Raw genomic sequence first — 27478 nt, 5'->3', positions numbered from 1 at the left:
TTGCTTAGTGCCTTGCTAAATTGCTGAGGCTAGCCCAGAACTTGTAATTTTCTTGCCTCAGCCTGTGGAGTCACTGAGATTACTGATGTGTGACATCACACCTGGCTTTTGCTGGTTCTTTTACAGGATATATTTCTTATTGTACATGAATAAACAGATGCTCTGATTTAGAAGTTAATATCTGAGAAATTGTGTGGTAACCTCAGTCCTTCAGAATCTGTTCACCCAAGTGGACCATTAGATTGATCTTCCTACTTGATGAAACTCAAGACCCATAGTGGACACAGGCCGGCCTTGCTCAGAATCCAACCCTGGGCATCATGAGAGAGCATGTTCATTATGTAATGTTCTATACAGGCCAGAGGGAGTTTTAGTTTTGGTTTTTATTTTTATTATTTTTTAAAATTTTACTCATTTATTTTTATGTGGTGCTGAGGATAGAACCAAGGGCCTCGCATGTGCTAGGCGAGCGCTCTACCGCCGAGCCACAATCCCAGCCCTAGTTTGGAATCTGTAGAACATTTAAACTAAGAAATATACTTTGGGTTTCCAACTTTGTGTGTGTTGCTGGGGATCAAAAACAGGGTCTTGCACTTACCAGGAAAATACTCTACCACTGAGTAGTAGAGTATTCCCCAGCTCCAAGATTTCCAACTTTAAGAGCTGTTTTAAGTTTAACATGGCAAATAGTACAATATTGCAAGGATCTGGGGCCTTTTCAGAGTGAGCCTAGAAAGTTCCACATAGTTATCTGAGGTAGTGTATATTCCACATGGATGTCTATACGATGCTGCACAGAAACTCAGAGCTAGGTTCACTCCTCCCTGTTCTGTACCTTGGGCTCTGGCGGCCCTTTCAACCCTATAGCCTCCGTTTCTTCAGAAAAGACTTAGGCCAATAGTGTCATCCTGTGTTGGGACTCCACTCATGGAAGAGACACTCACTCAACCCCCTGCTCTTCTGGGGGCCCGTTGGGTCTTTTGATTTCTTGAGGTCAAAGATGATAGATCATTTTGGTGGTGATGAACATGCACACTCAATAAAACACTTGTTGAATGAAGGTTGATGGTTGCTAGACTTTTTAAACTTTGGATCTGTAGAACATTTCAGTGAGAAGGTGAATGTAATCCCAGTGACTTTGGAGGCTGAGGAAGGAAGATTGAAAGTTTGAGGCCAGCCTCAGAATTTAGCGAGGCCTTTAGCAACTTAGCAGGGCCCTGTCCCTGTCTCAAAATACAAAATTAAAAAAGGCCTGGGGGATGTGGCTCACTGGTAAAGTGCCCCTGGTTCAATCCCTTGTACCAAAAAAAAAAAAAAAGGGTGGGGGAACCCATAATAGGTTATTGGAATCTTGATTCTGTACATCAGAATATTCTAAATTATTTATCAGTTTAATTTTTAACCACAATTTTCATGTTCAAAAGCAGCTTTAGTTAAAAAATCTGAGAGGCCGTCTTGTTCTGTTTTGTTGCTGAAATAGCAGAGTACTCCCTTACAGTGCTTCTTGTTCCTCTTGCTGGTTCCCCATGGCTGAGAGAGAACTGGGCCAATGCAAAAGTGCTAATTCTCTTCCACCAGAGCAGCAGCTACCCTTCATTCTGTGCTAAAGACAGTGAAGTTGTGGCAGATGTGCTTGGTGTGTTTCATTACTAAATAGTTTCAACAGTCCACAATCTAGGAAGACTCATCTATCCAGTAAAACACAAAAACAGGGTGGTTTAGCATTATGGCACATATTTGGGGCCTGCTGTGTGTCTTCAGCATTTACTGGCTATTTTTGTCATGGATTTAAATTCTGTTACTCTGTTTTGGTAATATTTCTCCTGCCTAACTGTGATACCCTTGAGGGTAGGAACTATCCCTCTTCCATCTGTGGTGCCTCCCTGGTTGCCTAGCCTGGTATAAACACTAAATGAAGGGTCACCACCAGCATTTATTGTTCTCCAGTCCTGTGTAGGCTCTGGGGCAGAGATGAAAGTGCCAGGGGCAGTGGTGACAGAGCTGGGCTCAACTAGGGAAGAACAGACCCCTGGGCAGTAAGTCATTCATGGGGGCATCCATAGAGGGTATCTACAGGGGTTGTACATGGTTTTCTTGTCCTGCAGGGGTTCTGAAAGATGCTCCCAATGGTTGTATCACTGCCTAATTGCAGAGGGTCTTTCTTTAGTGTTGGGACTGCAGGACAGGGCCCTGGGGTCCTTCCTAGTGTAGATTAATTCTTTATGTAGATTCTAATTTTATGAACTGTATATTACTTTTATGATAACAGTATAAGTTGCCCGTGGTTTGAGAACCTGTAAGGTGTGGTGAGGGCTTCTTGGTTAGAGGGCTATCTTAGCAAGTCTTGATCTTAGAATGGGTTCCTCTTGTTCCCATGTGTGGATTAGTAATGAGTTTGATAGCAGGCAGCTTCTGGAGGACAGGCCCACCAAGCTGAACTGCTTGCCTGCTGGAGCCAGTGCTCAGCCGTGGTAAGCTACTGAGAGGAGGGAATTCTGTGGGGTCACAGGAGGAAATGTTTTAGGGATACCTATTTTCCACTGGCCAGTGTGAGACCATGAACTCTATATAGAGACACAGGTTTATGGGCCACAAGCCTTTGTATATCTGTAAACCTCAGGGCTAGGCTATGTACATCATAAGAACTAGAAGGAGAAACTAGTGATTAAGTGTAACACATGTGAAGAGTAATTCATGTGCCATCTGGTCACTGAGGATGGTGTCAGCAGTGAGGAAATCACAGTTGTTTTTGGTGGGGCTGATGAAACATGATTTTTGCATTGCTAAAATTACATCACCAAATGTGGGGGGTCATATCCAGCTTACAGTTTACCCTCAGTAAAAATCTGATTTGATAAATCACAGGTGACTGTTTCTCACCCTTCTCCCTTGAGAACCCCACATTGAGACTGCCTGGTCCAAATGCCACCTGCTCCCACTCACCACTTATCAAAACTCCTCCTGAGGCTCAAAGTACAAGCTTGTGAAGGGTCTGAAGAGAAAAGCCTGAAAGGTACCCCAGGGGCAGCTGTTGTAGAGTGTGAATATGGCAGCTCAGAACTAGCATCCTGCCAACTTTTCCAGAACCCTTTTCCATCTGTTCTGTTATTTGTCTTAGAGAGGGTTGTCTTCTAAGGATATTGGTTCTTTTAACTTTATATGCTTTTATATCTTGTTCCAGTTTACGTATAAACAGTGAGAGGCAGCAATCATATTCATCCTTTTCAAATATAAATATTTCAAAGGTGAAAACAGTACAGAGCAAAGAAAATGGAGCTCTGTACACACATCATCCAGCCCCAGCTGTTACCTGCTGTGGGGACCTTCTTTCTTTTTCTGGTACTAGGAATTGAATCCAGGGGTGCTTTACCACTGAGCTATATTCTGAGCCCTTTTAATTAAAAAATAAATAAATAAGTTTTGAGACAGGGTCTCACTAAGTTGCTTAGGGCCTCCCTGAGTTGCTAGGGCTGGTTTCAAAGTTGCAATCCTCCTGCCTCAGTAAGTCTCTGGGATTATAGGCATGTGCCACTGGTCTCGGCGCTGGGAACCTTCAGTTATCTTACTCTACCTTCTCCCCAATGCCAGCAAGAAATTTTAAGGGGCTACCTCTGGGGGAGCTACTGGTCAAGAAAGGGTGTCAAGGTCAACAATTGACTATTCCAGGTCAAGGAGGCAGATGCTGAGTGGGTCAAAATAGCTCACGCGAGAGGAAGTATTTTAGTGGATCAGAGGGCTCTGAACCTGCATCAGAGTCTTGTCCCATGGGGAGAGTGGATAAAGCACTCAGGTGGGTGCCAGGCCCAGTTTTATTTTCTAGTCTGGTCATGAGGTGTAGAAGACAGTCTGAGGCTTTGGCACTATTTTTATAATGATAGATGTTGAAGAAGAGATGAATTTATGTATGCATGAAGGTATATATTTGAATGGTACTGGGCATTGAATACAGCGATGCTTTTTCACCAAGCTACATACCAGCCCTTTTAATTTTTTAATTTTGAGATAGGGCTTCACTGAGTTGCTTAGGCTGGCCTCAAACTTGTGATCCTTCTGCCTTAGCCTCCCAAATCTCTGGGATAGGTGTGTACCACTGTACCTGTGAGATGAATTTATAATATATTGTCAAGAGTAAAAACAGTCATAAAATAACTTGACATATATTTTGCTTGTTCACAGTGTATCAGATGTGTGCTCAGTGGATTTTGTAAATTATTTCATAGTCTGCTCACAGACTGAGGATCATAAACTCATTTTAGAGATGGTGAAAGTTCACATAATCAGTTTGCTTAGGAAACTATGCAGCCAAGACCATCATGCCAGAGTGGAGGTCAAGCCTCCAGCCTGAGGAACTTGTCTATCTACTGGTAGCAAAGGGTCCTTGAGATGTAGGAAACCTTGGGGTGGGGGTGAGGATAGGCATGATAGCAGAGTGACTGGACAGCTCCAGCGCCAACTCTTCTCCCATCGTTTTATTTATTTATTTATTTTTAAATATTTATTTTTTAGTCTTAAGTGGACACAATATCTTTATTTTCTTAATTATTATTTTTTAGTTGTAGGTGGACACAGTACCTTTATTTTTATGTGGTGCTAAGGATAGAACTCAGTGCCTCAAGCATGCCAGGCAAGCACTCTACCACTGAGCCACAACCCCAGCCCCCATTGTTTTATTTTTGTTGAACAGGATTTCTGATTTCTGTTTCAATGAATGTAATAAAACCCAACATCAAAAGGCCGTGGATTTGAAGGGTCAGTAGTAAAGGTGAGGGACAGGAAAAGCTGTCTCCACTGTCAGAAGGTAGCAGAGTCAGGGAAGATTTTTGGGCCTATTATGTGAGGATGGGTGGACTTTGCTTGTTTATTGATTTTTTTTTTTCTTCTAATGCTAGAGAGCAGAGTGTGCTGGCAGGAGGTGGGAGGGTCCATGCCAGGTAGGGTCTGACCCCAGCCTGACTATGGGGGTAACTATGGGAAGCTGCTGGACCATAAAATTTTGCCTTTGTTGGAAGTGATCACAGAGTTCTACCCTCAGCTGTGATTGTCTATGAAATTGGTAGTTGACAAGGTGTTCTCTGGGACCACAGGTTCTGTGACACCACTCTGTGTTGGATTTTGTGTGTGGCTGGATTTCCCATATTGCAGGGGAGAGAAGTGAAAGCTTTTAAAGTATCTGATAACTCATATATTTTGTTTGTTACTGTATTTGGGAATAAGAGAAGGTCTAAGCTGGGCCTGCTGTGTGGACCCAGCTGCTGTCTGAGCACTGTCACCCCGTCTGGGTAGGCGAGCCGTAGAACCAGCTGAATCTCCTCGCTAAGATGTCCGTCAGAACACTGAGAAAAAGGCAGTGATGTCATTGTCTCTTGCAAAGGTCACTTGGTGTCTTGCCTGCATTTGTGACATTTTGCTGCTGAGGTAGCACTCAGTGTCTTATTTTCTCTGGGTTTATGTTCAGGGACTGCAGCGCCATCTCTTAACAGAACTTGGGATTGCTTCCTCATGGTGTCAATGATCAGGAGGTGCCAGGCCCTATCCTGGCGTTTCTTAGGCTAGGTTTGCTTTCATCCTCTTTCACTCTCTCTCTCTGAATTCACTTTGATTATAGGATTATTTTTCAGAACTTTCATGAGGTGCCTAACAGGGTGTGTGAGGTTGCTTAGTGAGGGACCAACCAGCATGATCAGGTGTCTAGTTGTCTGCACCTGAAGCCTGGAGGCCCTGCCAGAGGGAAGGGATTGCAGAAGCAGCACATGCTCCATTAAAAAATGAGCTTCAGCTGGGTGTGGTTGTGCATGCTTATAATCCCGGCAATTTGGGAAACTGAGATAGGAGGATCACAAGTTCAAGGCCAGTCTCAGCAATTTAGTGAGACCCTTAGCAACTTACTGAGATCCTATCTGGGAAAAAAAAAAGGGCTGGACATGTAATTCGGTGGTAGAGTGCTCCTGGGTTCAGTCCCAGCACCATGAAAGAAATGAACTTCTGTAGACTGCTCCACCTTGACTGCTGAGATGGTTCCTTGTTGCTCACACCTGGCCATCCTTCCTACTTGCCTACACAGAGTTCTCTGACATGAAGTTGCTCAGCAGAGTTTGGAGGAGTTGGAGCCATGTATGTTTTGTCTTCTGGGGAAACTCTTCCCTCTGTCTCTTCTTCTCAACATCCAAGGTTACTCGCCTTCTGTGTATTGTAGTGAACAGAGCCCTCCACGCAGCCCATGTGGCTTCTTGGCCCACCTGGGCCTGTGAGCTGGCCACGGAGCCCAATCCCTCAGGCTGTGTATTCTTTGTCCTTTCTCACTAGCCTGGCCATCATCAACCCCTGTTTGCATGGGGATAGTGGTAATGGTTTTGGCTACTTCTGTTTGTTAGCCACAGGTACAACACAAAGCATTTGTGAATAATGAACTCCAATCATTGCCATTTCTGCCTGCAGCCTGGAATTGTGTCGCCATTTAAACGAGTATTCCTAAAAGGTGAAAAGAGTAGAGATAAGAAAGCCCATGAGAAGGTGACAGAGAGGCGCCCTCTGCACACTGTGGTGCTGTCATTACCCGAGCGCGTCGAGCCAGACAGACTGCTGAGCGACTATATTGAGAAGGAGGTAAAGGTAAGTCGCCATGGGCCACAGGGCACACGGTGCCAAACACTGAGATGATGAGGCGTCTACCTCTACATAGTGCCTTAGCCCACACCCCACTCACTGCCCTTCCTGTGCTGATGTGTCTAATAAGAAAACCCAAAACCCAAATTCTTGTCCCTGACCAAAGTTTGTTTTTTTATGCAGTAGTATGATATGTCCTCTCTCTTGAAGGCCCAGCCATATGGGCAGCTTGACCTGCTCCACCAGAAGAGGGTTGAAGAGCTGGGAGAAATTCCACATCTCCTCTAGTTTGCAGATGACAAGAGTTATTTGATTGAGTGCTGGACATGATGGCATATACCTGTAATCCCAGCTACTCATGAGGCTGAGGCAGGAGGATTGCAAGTTTGAGGCCCAAATGGGCAATTTAGTGAGATCCTGCCTCAAAATTTAAAAAGAGGGGAAGGGGCTAGGGATAGTCTAGCATGCTGGAGGCCCGGGGGTTAATCCCCATTACTGCAAAAAAAGGTGGGTGGGGAAGGCACTCTAATCATGTGCTTGAGCCCATCACTGTGTCTCAAAGGCCTGTGCTCAACAGACTGTTTCTAAGCCATGTGATGTCCCCTAACATGAAAGTAAATGAATAAAAAGGTATTAAGCCACAAGGTCGGAGAGAAAGAGAAGGAGACAACAGGTTGAGGGGGCCCATAAATAGGAGAAGGAAGCTAATGAGGTGAGATTTTGGGGTCAGAAGTTATGCTGCTGGACCTGAGCACCCACAGAAGAAAGAATCCAGGTGCTTAGAAGGGGCCTGTCTGGATGCCTGTGAGAGGGATTCCTGCCTTCACCTGGCCCAGCCAGGGGATTAGCTTCTCCCTTCCCCACTGGGAGATGGGACTTTGGACCTGCAGATATCTGGCACAATGGAGGGTGGGAGAGACCCAGGTCAAAGCCTGCTATGGATGGTGAGAATTCCCAGCCCCTTTCTCTATCAAGCATCTAGAATGCCTGTAACCAGATCTTTTCCATTAGAGGATTCATGGAAAGAAGCTAAATGGGGAAGCTGAGCAGCCCCATACTGACCATGAGTGTTAAGAAGCTGGCAACCTGAAACACCAGCAAGGGTAGAATCTGCTCCCCTCTGCCAGAGGACCAGGAAAAGGGCAGCCTCACAAGGCAGCATGTTCAGAGAAGTACTGCTTAGCTCCAGCCAAACGTGATAGAAACAACTGTGTCCCTAACCTCTATTCCACCAGCAAAGGCCAAGTAGGGGCCACCTTGTCCCCCAGAGCTGGCCAAGCAGGGAACAGGGAACTTTATCTCTGCTGAGCAGTAACAACTTCTTAAAGAACCTTGAATGGTGCTGGGTGTCAGTGGAAATCATGTGGGAGGCAGTCACTCCCCCAACCAGGGAAGTATCATTGAGGGCCACATGGGAAGCCAGAACTGCCACCAGGCCCAGCTCTAAGAAGAGCATCTCCCCCCACCCAGGGAGGCCAGGCAGAGAATGTGACATTCCACTCTGCCTAATGATAGAAAGGTGTTATTTCCTCCTCCTCTGGGGACCAGAGCAGATTTCTAAGAGATGTGTCACTGGAATTCTGGAGAGAGGATAAAGGGCAGGGATGAAGAACTTTTCAAAGATAATGTTTTAGACAGCTTTTGCATCATTGTGACCAAAATACCAGACAAGAATAATTTAGAGGAGGGAAAGTTTATTTGGGGCTCATGGTTTCAGAGGTCTTAGTCTATAGATGACTAACCTCATTGCTTAGGACCCAAGGTAAGGCAGCACATCATAGCGGAAGGGCCCAGCAGAGGAACACTGCTCAGCTCACAGCAAGGTCAGGAAGCAAGGACGTGGACACAGAGAAGATGCACCCTTTCAGGATATGTTCCTAGTGATCTATCTCCTCCAGCCGTATTCTACCTGCTCACAGTTACCATCAAGTCATTCACACCAGGATGGACTGGTTAGATTACAGCTCTCAATCCAATAACTCTACCTCTGACGATTTTTGCATTGACACTGGACTTTCTCAGGGGATACCTTACATCCAAACCATAACAGATATAATGGCTAAAGCAGCTCCAATTGGCAAAAGACAAACTTAGAGAGCAGTTAAAACAGCAGATTACTCGTCAGAAACATGAGGACCAGGAGAAAGTGGCCCAGCATTCTTCAAGGGCCCAGAGACCCTGCAGAATCAAAAGGATAAGGAAAGAATACAACAAGCAACTCTACTGCAGAAACAGTAGATCAAAAGACGGGATGGACCAATTCCTTGAAATGTGCAAACTACTGCACATCCTCTGAAATAAATAATTGGAAATGTTTTGTAATTATTAAAGAAATTCAATATCTAATTTTCCAACTTTTTTTTTTTTTATAAAAGAAGTCTTCAGTCTCTGATGGTTTCACTGGAGATTTCTACCAACCATTTGAAGAATTAACACCAGGTCTACAGTCTCTTCTAGAGAAATGGAAGGGGAGGGACACTTTCTCACTCATTCTGGGAGGGTAGTATTGTCTGATACCAAAATCGGACAAAAACAGAACAAAAGATATATAGCCACAAAACTTCTAAGCAAAATATTAACTAATTGAATTCAGCATATGTAAAAAAAAATTATATACCATAATCAAGTGGGGTTTATTCGAAGGTTGCAAGATTGGCTTTGTATTTGAAAATGTAATTCATCTTATCGGTCAGTGCAGAAATTGACAAAATCCAACACCCATTCTTGATAAAAACTCAAGAAAACAAAATTATGTATGTGAGCAATGAATGTATAGACACCAAACTAAAAATACAGAATCATTTACAACTGCTTAAAATAATGAAACACTTAAGTATAAATCTTACAAAACATGTATAGCATTTGTATGCTAAAAACTAAAAAGATCAGAGAAGCACTAAATTTAGTGGAGAAATTTGAAATAAATCAGAGGCCTAAATGAAGAGACATGTTTGTAGACTGGTATGTTAACATGTCAGTTCTCCCCAAATTCATATAAATGGACCAATGCTTTGAAAATCAAACTACCACAGGGTACCCAATATGTAATCAATATTATTTTTTTCTTTTTGTGGTACTGGGAATCAGACTTAGGGCCTCACACACACTAGAAAAGTGCTCTGCAACTGAACTATATACTGAGCCCTGAAGTAGGTAATTCAAACAACTTTATAACTATTAGAAGTGAATTATACAATTTTTGTCAAAATCCCAGCAAGATATTTTTTGTAGATCCAAATAAGATATTCTGATCTATATGGGAAGGAAAAAGAAGTAGAATTAGCTAAAACAAATGTGGAAATATGAAATAAGGAGAATTAGATCTCAAAAAGTATCAGATTGCTATAAAATTGTGAACCTAGGAGCAGACCTACATGCTGATTGTTGTCAGAGGTGCAGAACCTGTTCAGCAAATTGGATAGAAAATTGGATGCCATAGGCTAATAGTGAATCTCATCCTAAACTTCACTTAATACAAAAATTAATTCAAAATAGATCATGGGCTTAAATGTAAAACTTCTGGGAAAAATCTCAGAAAGTCTTCATGATGTAGGGCTAGGCAAAGAGGTCTTAGATGTGACACCAAAAACATAATCAATAAAAGGAAAAACTGATAAGCTAGACTTCACCAAAGTATAAAAATTTTTCTCTGCAAGAGAGGATGAAAAGACACAATACAGGACTGGGGTTGTGGCTCAGCGGTTGAGCGCTTGCCTAGCATGTGCGAAGCCCTGGGTTTGATCCTTAGCACTACATAAAATAAATTAATAAAATAAAGTATTAAAAAGAAAGAAAGAAAGAAAAGACACTCTGCAGATGGAGAGGAAGTATTTGCAAACCACATATGTGATGGAGGGTTAGTATCTAGAAAATATAAAGAACTCTCAAAACTCTCAACAGGAGAAAAAGCAAACAATACAAGTAGAATTTGGGCAAGAGACGAGACATTTCACTAAAGGGGATATATAGGTGACAATATAAATACATGAGAAGATGCTCAACACCACTAGCCATCAGGGAAAGGCAAATTAAAACCACAATAGTTATCACTATATACCTAACAGAATACCTAAAGTAAAGAAATAGTGGCAACATCCAGTGCTGGTGAGCATGCAAGGAGCTGGGTCTTTGCACACTGCTGGTAGAATGTAAAATGGTGCTGCTGCTCTGGAGAACGGTTTGATAGTTTCTTAAAAACTCACCATGCAACTACTATATGATCTTGCAATTGTGCTCCTAGGCACTTTATTCTAGGGAAGTGGAAATTTGTGTTCACATGAAAACCTGTGTATGCATATTCAAAGCAGTTTTATTTATAATAGCCCTAAACTGGAAACAACCCGAGTGTCCTTTGGTAGGTAAATGGTAAAACAAGTTGAGGTTTCTTCATACCATGCAAGACTTCTCAGCACTAAAAAGGGATGAACTGCTAATACATATAATAACCTGGGTGGATTGTCAAAGTTACTGCTAAGTGGAACAAGCCATCCCACAAATGATTCCCTTTATATAACATTCTTAAACAATGCAGTTACTGATATGGAGAACACAGTAGGATTTGCTGTGATACAGATGGGGGAAATAGTTAAGCCTATCAAAAGGTAGTAGGAGGGAACTGGGCATGGTGGCATACATCCATAATCCCAGAGACTCAGGAGGCTGAGTCAGGAGGATCACAAGTTTGAAGCCAGCCTTAGCAATTTTAGTGAGACCTTGTCTCAAAAAAAAAAAAAAAGACTGGTGTCAGGAGTGTACCCCTGTAATTTCAGCAACTAGTGAGGCTGAGTGAGGTAGGAGGATTGCAAGTTCAGAACTCGCCTCAGCAATTTAGCAAGACCCTCAGCAACTTAGTGAAATCCTTTCTCAAAATAAAAAGGGCTGAGACTTAGCCTAGTGGTAAAGTGCCCTGGTTTCAATCCCTAGTAACCCCCAAGAAAAGGTAACAGGAGGGGACCTTAAGGTGATGGGTGTTTTGAATCTTTAATGTCATTGTCTGTTTCCTATGTACTTTTTTTGGTGTACTTCTGTAAGAAGTCACCACCAGGATGAATGGATGAAAAGGCACAATAGACCTCCCTCTATTATTTCTTGCAGTACTATGTAAACTTAAAATTATCTTAAACTTTTAATTATTAAGAGATAAAAGATTGTGCATAGCCAGGTGCAGTGGCATGTTCCTGTAGTTGGAGCTGCTCAGGAGGCTGAGGTAGGAGGATCTCTTGAGCCTAGGAGTTCAAGATCAGCCTGGGGAACACCCCTCCAACCTGAACCTCCTCCAGCAAACTGTAGTTTTATGACTTTGCATAGAAGTGAGGTGGAATATATGTGACAAAGTGATATAAGCAGTAAGTTAATGATTAAGTAAAAAATCATATTCTAAGAAAAAAGAAAGGGTAAGTGGGAGTAGTGATTTATGTGTGTATATATATATATATATATATATATATATGTATTTTTTTTTAAGTTGTTAGACCTTTATTTATTTCTTTATATGTGGTGCTGAGAATCGAACCCAGTGCCTCACACATGCCAGGCAAGTGCGCTACCGCTGAGCCATAGCTCCAGCCTGGGGGAATAGTGATTTAATTGGAAGTTGAGATATAATGTCTTAAAACAAGAAACCAAACAATTGCAATATAAACCCATCATTTAGAAAAATGACCCTAGATGCCTGAAGAAACAGATCCTAGCACGGCTATCTCTTGAAAGTAATTTATAGGATTTTCCTGGTTGGAACCAGAGATTTTCATTTTTTATTATATGTTTCTTTGGAGTATCTGACTTTTTAAAACGTATACTTTATTACTTTGATAAAATAAAAATAGTGATAACAGAATCTTCAAGTGGCAAGGAAACATTTATTCCCACATATTCCAATGTGGTTCTTTATGGAAAGTATTTTGTGTTTAGAATGAGCATTAAAAATAAAGTTGACAGAAACTTGATAATGGTTCCTATTTTTGGAATGCTTACTGTGTGCAGCAATACTGTTTAACTTTTTACATTCATTAATCCTCACAAAACCTTCGAAAAGTTGAAACATTCTCCTTATTTTTCATCACATGCTGGCATTTGCCTCAGTATGCTCAATGCTATGTTAGCTTGAAGCCTGGTGACTGAGTGAGGTAACACACACCAGGCCTACTGTGTCTTCATTCTGGGAGAGACAGTAGGTAATTACTTCTGTGATATCAAACCCAAGAAACTTCTTGGTTAGATTTATTTTTTTAATTAAAAAAATTATTTATTGAATATGTAACCTTTGGAAGGAACCCTGACTCCATTTTCTTGAATTCTTACACATATAATTTAGATATCTATATATAAACATGTATGCATTTGTTTCTGAAATGATTACATGGTGTATACTGCATCTTCTGTTTTAAAATTTCAATTAAAAAAAACATTTTTCTATGTGTGTGTGGTACTGGGGATTGAACCCAGCGTCTTTCTCATGCTATGCAAGTTTTCCACCACTGAGCTACATCCCTAGCTCCCAACTTTTCATTCATTCATTTGGTCAGTCAGCCAGCTGCGCATTCATTTTGTGGTGCTGGGGATTGGACCCAGGGCCTTGTGCATGCTGGCAAGCACTCTACCACTGAGCTACATGCACACCCCTAAACTTTATTTAAAAAAAAAAAAAAAGTTGTTTTGGGTTTTATGTGTGTTGTGTGTGTGGTGCTGGAGATTGAATCCAGGGACACTTACCATTGAATTTTATCCTTAGCTCTTTATTTTTTATTTATTTATTTTTTTTTTGGTACTAGAGGTTGAACTCAGAGGTGCTTAACCACTGAGTCACATCCACAGCCCTTTTTTGTATTTTATTTAGAGAGACAGGGTCTCACTGAGTTGCTTTAGGACCTTGCTAAATTGCTAAGGCTAGCTTTGAACTCAAGATCCTCCTATCTCAGCCTCTTGAGCTACGATTACAGGCAAGCATATGGCTCTTGTTTTTTATTTTTGAGGCAGGGTCTCACTAAATTGCCTGGACTGACCTGAACTTGTAATTCTCCTGTGTTAGCCTCCAGAGTAGCTGGGATTATAGGTGTGTTCCACCACACTCAGCTTAAAAATGTGTAAAGCTGGGTGCACATGCCTATAATCCCAGTGGTTTAGGAGGCTGAGGCAGGAGGATGGCAAGATGAAAGCCAGATGCAGCAATTAAGTGAGGTCCTAAGCAATTTAGTGAAGCTCTCAGCAGCTTAGTGAGACCCTGTCTCAAAATATTAAAAAGGGGCTGGAGGTGTTGGGGATATAGCTCAGTTGATAGAGTGCTTGCCTTGCATACACAAGGCCCTGGGTTCAATCCCCAGCACCATAATTAAAAGTGGGGGGGAGGTGCTAGGTAAGTGGCTCAGTGGTTAAACACTCCTAGGTTCAATCTCTGGTGCCCCCCCCAAAAAAAGTTTTAAAATTATTTTACTTGATGTAATAATTGTATATACTTATGGGTCTAATGTGATATTTCAGTACATGTTTGCAGTGTATAATGATTAAGTCAGGGCAGTTAAAATCTGTCATCTTGAACATTTATCATTTCTTTGTGTTGGAAACATTCAAAAATCGTTTCTTACAGCTGCTTTGCAATATACAATAAATTATTAACTATTTGTAACCATCTAACTGTATTTTTGTACCCAATAACCATCTTCTGTCTTCCCTATTCTCTCTTTCCTTTCTATCCTCTGATAACCCCTGTTCTATTCTGTACTTCTGACTTACTTCCACATATCAGTGAGATTTATGGTGTCTTTCTGTGAGCAAATGGCAAGATATCTTTCTTTTTTTATAGAAAAATATTTTATTGTGTATACACATCACATTTTCTTTTTCCTTTTGCCATACTGGGGAATGAACCTAGAGGTACCCTACCACTGAGCTATATCCCTGGCCCTTTTTTATTTTATTTTGAGACATGGTCTCACTAAGTTGTCAAGACTGGTCTCTGTCTTGCAATTGAGCCTCCTGCTCAGCCTCCCAAGTTACAGAGATTACAGTTGTTTTCCACTCTACCTGGCTCTAGCCTTTTTATTTTTTATTTTGAGCAAGTCCCTCTAAATTGCCAAGGCCAACCTTGAACTTGGAAGCCTCCTGGCTTAGTTTCCTGAGTCTCTGGGATTACAGGCGTGTGCCATCACTCTTGGGTCACATCTTCTTTATGCAATTATCCATTGATGGCTACTTAGGTTGATATCTTGGCTATTGTGAGTAGTGCTGCAGTAAGCATAATAGTGCAGGCATCTCTTTAACATACTAATGTCATTTTCTTTAGATATATATACTTAATAATGGGATTGCTGAATCATAAGGTAGTTCTACTTTTAGTTTCTCAAGGAACCTCCATACTGCTTTCCATAACTGTGGAAAATTACTGTGCTAAATTATATTCCTCCCAGGAGTGTATAAGTGTTCCTTTTTCTCCATATCCTTGCCAGCAGCATTTGTTATCTTTTAACTGTCTGATAATTAGCCATTCTAACTGGGGTAAGATGATCTCTAATTGTGGATTTGACTTCAGTTTGCATTTCCCTAATGATTAGCAATGTTGAACCTTTTTTTTCATAGACTTGTTGACCATTTGTATATCTTCTTTTGAGAAATGTTGTTTGAGATCATTTGTCCATTTGTTAACAGGCCTTTTTTTTTTCTATTGAATTTTTTTTTTAGTTCCTCAGATATTCTGGATATTAACCCCTTAGTGGATAGAATTTGCAAATATTTCCTACTATTCTGCAGATTATCTCTTTATTCTCTTGGTTATTTCTTTTGCTGTACAGAAACTTTTTAGTTTGATATAATCCCATTTGTCAATTTTTGCTTTTGTTACCTCTGCTGTGGGGGTTTATTTAAAAAATCATTGCCTGTACCTTGTTTTTTGTACTCCACTATGTATTTCTTTATATATCAGAATGTCACACTGACATGTAAAGCTGCTTCACTTGTTTTAATGACTGCATAGTGTTCCTTTATATTGCTGTACCATATTTTATTTAACCAGTGACCTATTAATGCATATTTAATTTGTTATCTACAATTACACACATTTTACTCTAGATACATATTGGATAAATTTCAGAAATGGAATTTCTGGATCTGTAAGTCTAGGTTACTTTTTAATTTGACAGAGAATTCCAGATTGCTCTTCATAGAGAAGTTAAGCCTGTGCATGCCTTCAGCAGTCTTTGAGAGTGCCTGTCTCCACCCTCTGAGGAACAACACAGTGTGTATGCAACCTTTTTGATATTTGCTAATCAATAGAAGTAACTATAATGTTTCCTCATTATAGTTTTACTTACAAGTGAGGTTGAGAGTCTTTCCAAATAGTCAAGAGTCAAATTTCTTTCATACTGTCTTTCTAGATCCACTGCCCCTTTTTTCCTTTGGTTATTTGTGCCTATTTTCTTTGTATTTTCAGTAGCTGTCAGTATGTCAGGTAACTTAGCCCTTTGCTGTAAAATTAATGGCAAATGTCTCTTGCTGGTTTATCATTTGTCTTTGTATTTGTTTCCAATGATTCTCCAGCAGCAGAATCTGAAATGAGATTATGTTCAGTTGAACTGTTAGGGGCCTGTTGGGGAGGAGGGGAGGCTGGGGAGGGTGGAGGAAAAAGTATGTGAAAATTGTCTGTTCGATCCCAGTTCTGCCACCTTTATTGATGGGAGGGATGCAGGGGATGGAATCAGGGAGTTTTATCAACACTCAGAATGGTGGGGACCCTGGGTGGGATGTCTACCACATGTGCTGCTTTCTGCCTTCTGCTTGTTGATATTGTGTTTCTCACTAAGTTCACTCCATCCAGACCCTGCTTCTCCAGCATCAATTGGTCTTATTTGCTGGAAACCTTTCCCCAATGAAGTGCAGTCCCCACTGCATCAATGACTCTGAGCACACCTTGTTATCCTCCTCCACTGCCTGTGCAATAAGAGTTTCCTCGCCTGCCTGGTGAATCTGCTAGTCTCAGTTGTTTGCGCCAGGGTCTAGATACATATTGGATAAATTTCAATACCTATGAACTATAACTAATCATCCTATCCTTACCAGGTGGCCTTTTCCAAATAGTGTTTTCTACTTCAGTAGCTTCTATTCTATAGGTCATGGTTGCCAATTTGCCTGCTGATGGGTGGGGGAATATCCAGAGATATTTAAGGCGTACTCTGGACTGTCCCTACTTCCTTATGTCCCCACCTCCTCATGGTGATCTGGGTCAACTCCCCTGTAGAACAGTTGTTATTTTCTTTGCTTGCATATGCATGAACATGAGGAACCCAAAGTGACCAGCTAGCCACTATTTCTTGCTGTGTCTCCTTTTTTTTTTTAATATTTATTTTTAAGGTGAAGATGGACACAACACAATGCCTTTATTTTTATGTGGTGCTGAGGATCGAACCCGGTCCCACCCGAGCTAGGCGAGCGCTCTACCGTTGAGCCACAATCCCAGCCCCTGTGTCGCCTGATAGAAGTATTTTGTCCCTGGGATCTAGACCCTCAAAACCTGCAGAGCCTAAAGTGAAGAGGTCAGCAAGTACCAGTTTCCCCAAGCAGTCACTTGAGCTGATGGTGATTAGAGCCACTCCTGCTTCCATACCTTGGATCCTAGACCCCTGCATTTTTCCCAGTGGAGACCTAGTACCATGTAGTGACTATGGTTTAGATGCATAATGCCTCTGAAAGGAGAGAAAGCATTCTTTTGGGATGTCATACAGGTAGCCCTTCAGCTATACCCTCAAGAGACCATTCCACAACTCCGTTGGACAGTTTTGACAATTCTGGACAATCAGGCATTATATAGGACCATTGATTCCTACAATCTTGTGCCTACTTTTATATCTCTTTAGTACAAAGTGAATGCCCTAGTCCAAGGTAATGTCACATGCTGTCCCACATCAGAAATCAGGTATTCTATGAGCCCCGGGAGAATGGAGCTGACTGATGCCACAGGCAGGAGAGGCAGAACTATAACTGTGTTATGCGCTCATTCTTACTAGGAAAGGATTCCTATTGTAGGGTTGAAGGAGTCCCGATGTACCTACTGATTAGTTGGTCTCCTGGAGGGATGACACATCATCAGGTCCACAGGTCTGAGCCTGTTTTTGACTTACCACTTTGGCTCAGAGTAGGGGGCTGGAATCAGTTTGAGATGGTCTTTTCTGTTTCAGTAGCTCTTTTGTCTATAGGTCCAAGGGTCATCATGAGGATTCTGCACCCTACTAAGTGTGTCTTCTCCTTTTATATATTATATATGTTACTCAGGAAATGGCAGGTGACTACCAGCTGAGTATTGACCCAGTGGACACTTAGATATAGACCTGGAATCCACTGATTACCTTATAGCCCCACCCCATACAGGGTTGTTGGCAGTGTGGGTTCCCAAGTAGTGGCATCACCTCTGAATCTCCAAAAACTTTCACAGATTTCCAGTTCCCAGGAACCTTGTACCTGGGCCATTTAAATCTCTTTGGAGATTTAATGCTGGTAAAATCACCATGGGGCATACTTGCCTTGGTGTTAAGTTCCTTCCCACACAGATGTGTCCTCTCCTTCCATCAGTGTTTGGGTCTAAGAGCTGCTTCAGGTCTGGAAACTGAGTCAGGGTTAGATACTTTTATTGCAGAAGCTTACCTCAACTTTCTGCCCCCCCCCTTTTTTAACACAGGGGTACTCAATCACTGAGCCACATTCCCAGCCCTATTTTGTATTTTATTTAGAGATAGGATCTCACTGAGTTGCTTAGTGCTTCACAGTTGCTGAGGATGGCTTTGAACTCAAGATCCTCGTGCCTCAGCCTCCTGAGCCCCTGGGATTACAGGTGTGTGCCACCATGCCCAGCTGTTGTCTATTGTTTTGATCTCCTTCTTTGTATATATTGAACAGTCTTGCCTCTAGGAACGCTGTGTTCTATGAGTCATATCAACAGGTGCCCCATCACCATTTTGACTTTACTCCCTGTTATTAATTCAGGCCTCCCTTCCCCTGTTGGTTAAGTGCTACTACCTGGCTTTTGCTGTTCCAGGACCCTGTTGCCCTCTTGCTTCTGGGGATCCCAGTTCTGTGAGAGCATATCTCACCATTAGCTGCGTCTGCAAAAGCTGGCCAGCTCATGCTTCTTCTCCACCTACTTTGTAGTACCATGGTGGATGGGCTCTGGTGGGATTTCCTGTCATTTTATGGGTCTATCCCAGCATACCTCCTTCCCTGAGCCTTCAAATGCTGAGATCCCCAGTACTGAGACCCATAGTCTTCCATAGCACCTCTGTGATCTCTACTTTGGTCAGTATCAGCTTTTACTTGGACTGAGCTCCTAAGAACCACAACTGTAAGTTAAAATGACCCCTGAACCTCATCAGGTTATTAAATGCTGTGGCATGTGGTGTGCCTTAGTGGGGACAAACTTATCCAGCTTAATATTGTACTACCAGGACCTAGCACCATGCATCGCCTGCTTTTCAGTGCCTACCAGCACATGATAGGCAAGTCCTGGAGCCAAGAGAGGCAGTTACAAGCTCATTGGAGGATTGTGCATTGTTTTCTAGCAAGGGGGTTTGAGGAACTCTTGTCTTCCACCAAAAGGGTGTGTGCCGTCATCAATATTTTTTTACTCATTTGAGTGAAAACACAAAATAATATTTTTGGATGATACAAAGCTAGAAATGATATCTAATGTACAGTGTAGCATTGATCATTGAAAAAGTTTTTAATAAAATTAAAAAAAAATTTTTTGTACCATGGATTGATCCAGGGTTGTTTTACAATTGTGTCACATTCCAAGTCCTTTTTATGTTTTGTTTGGGACAGGGTCTTGCTAAGTTGCTTTGGGCCTTACTAAATTGCTGAGGCTGGCTTTGAACTTGCAATCCTCCTGCCTCAGCCTCTCGAGCCTCTGGGATTACAGGTGTGTGTTACCACGCCTGGTTGCAAAATAAATTTTTGAATAAAACTAATAAGATAAAGTTTTTATTGTTGTAAAATATACATAACATATATTAGTTGTCAGTAGACTATAAAGTTTGCCATCTTTGTTGGGCATGGTGGTATACGCATGTAATCCCAGCAACTTGAGAGACTAAGGCAGGAGGATCACCAGTTTGAGGCCAGCCTAAGCAACTTAGCCAGATCCTGTCTGTGTTAGTTGGCTTTTCACTGCTGTCACCAAAAGACCCAACAGGAACAATTTTAGAGGAAGAAAAGTTTATTTAGGGCTCATGGTTTCAGAGGTCTCAGTCCATAGATGACTGACTTGGGAACTTTGAGCCCGAGGTAAGGCAAGAACATCATGGTGTAAAGGTATGAAGGAAAAAAGCAGCTCAGGACATGGCCACCAGGAAGCAGAGAGAGAGAGAGAGCTCTCCTCAACAAGAACACATTTTAAGCCCCAAAGACATACCCTCAGTGACCTACCTCCTCCAGCCATACCCTGCCTGCCGATAGTTACTACCCAGTTAATCATCAGTTAATCAGTGTGAATCAACACACTGATTAGATTAAGACTCTCAAAACCCATCACCTCTGAACTTACTTTTTTTTTAGTTGTCAATAGACTATTTATTATATGCTGTGCAGAGACTCAAACCCAGTGCCTCATACATGCTAGGCAAGCACTCTACCACTGAGCCACAACCCCAGTCCTCACCTCTAAATTTTCTTGGATTGTCTTATGCATGAGCTTTTGGGGGACACCGAATATCTAAACCATAACACTGTCTCAAGAAAAAAGGGGGGGTGGCTGGGGATGTAGCTCAGTGGTAGAGGGCGTGCCTAGCATGTGCAAGGCCCTGGGTTCAATCTATAATACAGCTCACACCCTGCATATTGCCTTCTCAACTATTTTCAAGTATACAGTTCAGTAGCGTTAAGTACTCTGTTGTATAACCATCACCACCATCCATGTCCAGAATGTTTCGTCGGCCCATATTGAAATCATTGCTATTTATTAGTTCTAGATGGACACAATAGCTTCATTTTGTTTGTTTGTTTGTTTATTTATTTAATTTGGTACTGGGGATCGAACCCAGTGCCTCACATATGCTAGGCAAGCGCTCTACCACTGAGCCACAACCCCAGCCCGAAACCGAAATCATCGTTATTAACAATGACTGCCCATTCCCTTTCTTTGCAGCCCCTGGCCACCACCATTCTTCTCTCTTTGTGAATATGACTACTCTAGGCACCTTGTATAAGTGGAATAATGCAGTATTTGTGCATCTATGACTGTTTAATTTCACTTAGGACAACATCTTCAAGGTTCATCAGTATCATGGCAGGTGTCAGAATTTTCTTCCTCTTTGAGGAAATTCTTCCACTGTATGGATATATCACACTTTATTCATTAGTGAACATTTGGGTTGTTTCTACCGTTTGTTGATTATAAATGTCAATGTGTTTAAAGTCTCTGCTTTGATTTTTTAAAAAATGTATATTCATCCAGAAGTGGAATTGTTGGATCATATGCTAATTCTTGGTTTAATTTCTTGCGGAACCACAATATTGTTTTCTACAGCAGCTGCTCCATTTTACATTGCCACCAGCAGTGTATAAAGGTTCCAGTTTCTCCATAATTTCACTAAAAGGTGTTATCCCTCCAATTTTTATATTTTAATAATAGCCATCTTCATGGCTGTGAGTTAGTATCTCATTGCAATTTTGATTTTCATTTCCCTAATAATTAGTGATATTGAAGACCTTTCATGTGCTTATTAGTCATGTATATATCTTTTTTAGAAAAAATGTCTATTCAAGTTGTTTCCCCTTTTTTGAATTAGGTTTGTTTGTTTGTTTTTTGTTGTTGTTGTTGACTTACAGCAGTTCTTTTTTTTAATATTTATTTTTTAGTTGTAGTTGGACACAATATCTTTATTTATTTTTATGTGGTGCTGAGGATTGAACTCAGGGTCTTGCATATGTGAGGCGAGCACTCTAGGTCCAAACTTGTATTTTTGGAGTGCCCTGAATGTGCTTTAGCCAGTTATTCTTTTCTCTGTTTCCTTTTCTGTCTAGTGAGCAGACTGCATTGTGCAGCATTAGATGATTGGTTTTGTGTCATATTTTCTCTCTTTGGATTTCCAGAGCAACCTCCCTACATGGTTCTCTGGTTCAGAGGTCATCTGTGAACAAAGACAATTTTATTTTTTCCTTCCCAACCTGTGTATCCTTTGTTTCTTATTCTTGTTGCATTGCATTAGCTAGGACATCTAGCCAGAAGTTAAATAATAGTGATGAGAATGTGTATGAACAAATGTAACAGTGAATCCCACCGTTATGTATAATTATAATGTGCCAATAAAAAATATGGAGGGGATGGGGTTGTAGCTCAGTGGTAGGGCATTTGCCTCGCATGCATGAGGTCCTAGGTTCTATCCTCATCACCACATAAAAATAAAATAAAGGTATTGTGTTCACCTACAATTAAAAAAAAATAAATACTTTTTAAAAATATGGGAAAAAAGAAGAATGATGAAAGAGGACATCCCTGGGCTGGGGATGTGGCTCAAGCGGTAGCGCGCTCGCCTGGCATGCGTGCGGCCCGGGTTCGATCCTCAGCACCACATACAAACAAAGATGTTGTGTCTGCCGAAAACTAAAAAATAAATATTAAAAAAAATTATCTCAAAAAAAAAAAAAAAGAAAGAAAGAAAGAAAGAGGACATCCTTGCCTTGTTCTCATCTTAGGGGAAAAGTATCTAGTTTCTTACACTTAAGTATGATGTGAGTTGTATTTTTTTTTTTTTTCGAATTACTGTTGATTGAATTGTGAGCCTCACTCATGCTAGGTAAGTAATCACCACTGAGCTACATCCCCAGCCCTTTTTATTTTGAGACAGATTGTCACTGAGTTTGCATAGGCTGGTCTCCAATTTGCCAGCCTCCCAAGTATCTATGATTACAGGTACGCACCACCATGTCATGTGTTTTTGACATGAGTAGGGTTTAGATTTTGTCAGAAGCTTTTGCTCTACCTGTTGATATGATTCTTTCTTTAGCCTGTTGATGAGATGGATTACATTAATTGAGTTTCAAATGTTGAACCATGTGGGATAAATCCCACTTGGTCATGGTACATAATTCTTTTTATATGTGGTTCAGCTCAATTTTCTGATATTTTGTTTAGAACTTTTACATGGATATTGATGAGAAATGTTGGTCTATATGTTTTTTTTCTTTTTTTTTTTAATGTCTTTGTCTTGGGTTTTTTTTTTTTTTTTTTTTAATAAAATGGTAATGCTGGCCTCATAGAATAGGTTCTGAAGTGTTTTCCCTGTTCCTATTTTCTGGAGAAGATTGTAGAGAATTGGTGTAATTTTTTTTCCTTAAATGTTTGGTAGAATTTACCAGTGAGCCCATCTGTGCCTTCTGCTTTCTTTTTTTGGAAGGCTATTCATAGCTGATTTGGTTTCTTTAATAGATCATAGGACCATTCACATTGCCTATTTCCCCTTCTGGGAATTTTGATAGAATTTGGTAGAACACCTTTCAAGGTGTTCCCCTGTGGGCTGAGAGCAGACATCATATGGTTTCTATTTTTTTTAAATGTAAGTATGGGGCTGGGATTGTAGCTTAGCAGTAGAGTGCTTGCCTAGCACATGGGAGGCCTTGGGTTCAATCCTCAGCACCACATATAAATAAATAAATAAAAATAAAAGTGTTGTGTCCAACTATAACTAGAAAAAAAACCAAAAAATAAAAAATAAGGATACACTGAAGGTTTAAAAAAATAAAATTAAATATAAGGTGTGTTTATGGAAGTGGTCTATGTTGGTGAATGTTGCATGTGAGCAACCCAGTACTAAAAAACAAAAAGTATTTTGGTGCTGTTGAGTTCCGCTATGTCCATCTGTCCATCCTTCCTTCCTTCTTTCCTTGTCCTCCTCCTTCTCCCCTTCCTCTCCCCTTCTCCTCCCCTTCCTCTCCCCTTCTCCCTTATCACCCCTGCTTTCCTCCCCCTCCTTCCCTTATTCCTCCTCCCTCCCTTTCTTCTCCTCCTCCTCTTTTTTGCTGCACTGGGGATTGAACCCCAGGCTGTTATAACACTGAACTACACTCTCAACCATTATTATTATTATTATTATTATTTTTAATTTTGAGACAGCATCTCACTGTTTCCCAGGCTATTCTCAAACTTGTGATCCTCCTGCCTTAGTCTTCTACGTAGCTAGGATTACTGGAGCAATTTATCACTGAGCTAAATCCCCAGCCCTTTGAATCATTTATTTTGAGGCAGGATGTTGTTAAGTTGCTTAGGTATTCACTTAGTTGGTGAGGCTGGTCTCAAACTTATGATCCCTGAGTCACTGGAATTACAGGTGTGCACCACTGTGCCCTACTGATCCATCTGTTTTTGCCTCATTTTTTTTTAAGGTTTGTTTTTTAAATATTTTTTAGTTGTTGATAGACCTTTATTATTTATTTATTTGTCTGAGGTGCTGAGAATCGAACTCAATACTTCACACATGCAAGGCAAGTGCACTACTGCTGAGCCCCAGCCCCAGCCTCTTTTGCCTCATATTTTGATACTCTGTTTTTATTTATTTATTTGTTTATTTGAGAGAGAGAGAGAAAGAATTTTTAAAATATTTATTTGTTAGTTTTCGGTGGACACAACATCTCTATTTTTATATGGTGCTGAGGATCGAACCCAGTGCCCTGCGCATGCCAGGTGAGCACGCTACCGCTTGAGCCACATCCCCAGCCCCAGATACTCTGTTTTTAGACACAGTAAGGGATAATAGAATTCTCTGGTTGTATTTTAAAATTGTTTCTTTGACTGTTATGGTGGCACACACTTATAATTCCAGCTATTCGGGTGAATGAGGCAGGAGGGTTTCAAGTTTGAGGCCAGCTTGGGCAACTTAGAGACCCTCTTCACAAAACAAAAATTTAGAAAGGGATGGAGATGTAGCTCAATGGTAGAGTCCCTTTTGATTGAGCCCCCAAGCTGGTCCATGCTTAGTCTTCAGTACTTGTCATCACCCCCTTCTGCTTCTACCAGTGCAAGCTCCAGGGTTTCTCCTCCTGGTAAGCTGTGATTCTCATCATCCTTCAGTCTGTCTCTCCAGTTTAGGGGGTAGTGGTTTTCCCTGGGACCTTAGTTATTTGATAAATCTAAGAACAGTTGTTGATTTTCAGTCAGCGTTCTTGTTGTAAGTATGGAAGTGCCAGCTTCCAAGCTCTTAAATGCTAGACCAGAAACTGGAAGTCCCACTTAATCCTTTTTAAATATAAAACCAAAATTATGAGTTGATGAATCAAGACAAATGTTGAGTACAAGAAGTCTGTTCTTATCCTAATTAGAATTAAGTTATACTCTATGTATATATAATATGTTAAAATACATTCTACTATTATGTATATCTAAAAAGAACAAATAAAAAATATATAAAAATTATAATAGTGAAAAGAAGAAGTTGTCTCTTCTTGGGAAGAAATCAGTGATCCATTTAAAAAAACAAACCATTAAAAATATTGTGTTAGTTCATAAGACCCAGACACGAACACAGCAGACTCAGAGCTGCCATTCAGAGCCTCCATGCTCCGATGTTCTTCATCATGGTACTTTGCTGAGCCAAGTGCCTCATTGCCACATGTTACAAAATAACTTATTTACATCATATCTTTATCTGTTTTGTGTTGCTTTAATAGAATGCCACAGACTGGGGACTGGGGATGTAGCTCAGCAGTAGAGCACTTGCTTAGCATGTACAAGGTCCTAGTTTGATTCACAGCACTGCAAAAAATAAAGATAAAAAAGAATGCCACAGACTGGATAATTTTATAAATAATAGAATGTATTTTGCATGGTTCTAGAAACTGAGAAATCCAAGATAAAGGGGCTGGCATCTAGTGAGAACCTTCTTGTGTCATCCCATGGCAGAAGGTGGAAGGAGAAGAAAGTGAGAGAGCAAAAAGGGAGTTGAACTTATAAGGACACTACTCCTAAGGATGAACCTATTCCTGCCATAACAGCATTATTAACCCATTCCTGAGGGTAGAGCCTTTATGACCGAATCACCTCCTAAAAGTTGCACCTCAACATGGTTGCATCAGGGAGTTACGTTTCCAACACATGAACTTTGAGGGACACATTTAAACCATGGCACTTCATTTCTCTATTTGTGTTCATTTTTCTCAGCTGTGTTGACCTTTGCAACTTAGGGTTTATTTTTAGTGGGGACTATTGCATGGTGCCCTTGTTTTCAGTTCTTCCAGAAGTGCAAGGAAACACCTGCCATCACTGGTTAGCTACGAAACCTAGTTTTAAAATGCCTTTTGTAGGACTTTTGATGATGATCTTGAATATAGGAAATGTGGGAGGGTTGTCCTGAGCTCTAGGAAACTTGTGTGAGAATTCAGTACTCACCTCGTAGAACTGGTGGCCTGAGTATGAGACACTAGAACTGTGCTCAGTTGATCTTGCTATGGTGGTGTTGGCTCATTTCCCAATTCCCATTTCTCATGACTGTTTTTCTTCACTTTCTTTCAGTATTTAGGTCAGTTAACATCTATACCAGGATACCTGAATCCCTCCAGTAGGACTGAAATCCTGCATTTCATAGACAATGCAAAGGTAACCCCATCCTCTCATCTGTGTGCTCTGTCGCTTGGCCAACACCAGCCCTTAATCCATTCACTTTTGATATCATGGCCAAGAGGGATGACCCAGTTCCATTACGTTATGGGTGCACTTGGCTCTTGGCCATAAAGACTGTTCCTCAGTCTGAACATTAACTTCATTCTCCAGATTTGCTTTATGTGGTTTTGGGCTATTTTCCAAAATTTGTAATTTCAAAATATCTCAATTATATACCATAATTTTGAATCTAAAGGCACACTGGTCACATGTGTGATATCAGCCAGTATAGTGCTCCTGGAGAAGAGCCCAGGACAGGCCTCGGCACACCTGGCATTTCTGATGCCCTGTGGTTCTTTCTAGCGAGCCCACCTGCTTCCTGGACACCTGACCCAGGAACACGATGCTGTGCTCAGCCTGTCTGCCTACAATGTCAAGCTGGCCTGGAGGGATGGGGAGGACATCATCCTCAGGGTGCCCATCCACGACATTGCTGCTGTCTCCTATGTCCGAGATGATGCCGCACACCTGGTGGTCTTAAAGACAGGTATGGACCTGGATGACTAGGGGTCAGAAGGATCCTTGTCCTGAGGAGTGTTCTTGACTTTCATGAAACTCTAGAGACAGCTTCTGCAGCTCTGTGTTGGGCACTCTTATCTGTTGTGGCTAAGAATTGGACCTCCTATCCCAGAGGTCAGCCAGAGGAGGGCTAGCAGTCAGCTGCTGTGACCCTGGAGTCCCTGTCAAATCAGAGCCTTGGGGACCAGTATCCAAAGAAGCAGTGTCCTGTCCCTCTTCCTGGTGGGGCTCAGCCTCCCCTATACTGGTGTTGCTTCCACTGGCCAGGTGGGAGAGAAGGGCAGTAATGAAGGCTATGGTGGGAATCTCCCCTCAGCCCAACTTCCATATATATATATGTTTTTTGTTTTTGTTTGTGCTGGGGATTGAACCCAGGAGTAATTTGAGTAATATCCCCAACGTTTTATTTTGCATTTTGAGACAGTGTCTTGCTGAGTTGCTGAGACTGTCTCAAACTTGTGATCCTCCTGCTTCAGCCTCCCAAGTTGCTGGGATTACAGACATGCAGTACCATACAAGCTCCAGCCCACATTTTGAGCTCCCCACAATGTTCCCAAAGCTGGGACAACAAAAAGGAGACTCTGTCCAGGGGCTCTTGTCACTGCTTTTACATGCAGGTGGAATTGTGAAGAATGTCATTTTCTGCTCACTCTCTTACCCTATTGCTCTACGCAGTGCCTGCCCTCCTGGATGCTGGGGTAGGAGCTACCTGTCAGCTTCTGGAGGTCTCCA

The 27478-nt window shown here is 41.5% G+C and overlaps 1 protein-coding gene across 9 annotated transcripts in view; it reads left to right on the top strand.

Annotated features, from left to right (window-relative positions):
• The window catches only part of Ccm2 (CCM2 scaffold protein), a 60499-nt gene that overhangs the window by 19985 nt on the left and 13036 nt on the right, over positions 1–27478 (top strand). For 4 of the 9 annotated variants that reach the window (XM_046437783.2, XM_046437790.2, XM_046437782.2 and 1 more), the window contains 3 exons: positions 6436–6609; positions 26081–26164; positions 26531–26714. In XM_046437783.2, the coding sequence (XP_046293739.1) occupies positions 6436–6609; positions 26081–26164; positions 26531–26714 (442 nt within the window). Of the gene's footprint in view, positions 1–6435; positions 6610–15734; positions 15830–26080; positions 26165–26530; positions 26715–27478 lie in introns of all 9 variants that reach the window. The other 5 variants (XM_046437784.1, XM_046437788.1, XM_046437789.2 and 2 more) reach the window with 3 other exon arrangements.

The sequence above is a fragment of the Marmota monax genome, unplaced genomic scaffold, assembly GCF_021218885.2.
Source record: "Marmota monax isolate L192 unplaced genomic scaffold, Marmota_monax_Labrador192_F-V1.1 WCK01_AAM20220418_F8-fsc00109, whole genome shotgun sequence".
Lineage (NCBI taxonomy): Eukaryota > Metazoa > Chordata > Mammalia > Rodentia > Sciuridae > Marmota > Marmota monax.
Note: the sequence above shows the minus strand (reverse complement) of the source record. Positions and strands in the feature narration are given on the sequence as shown.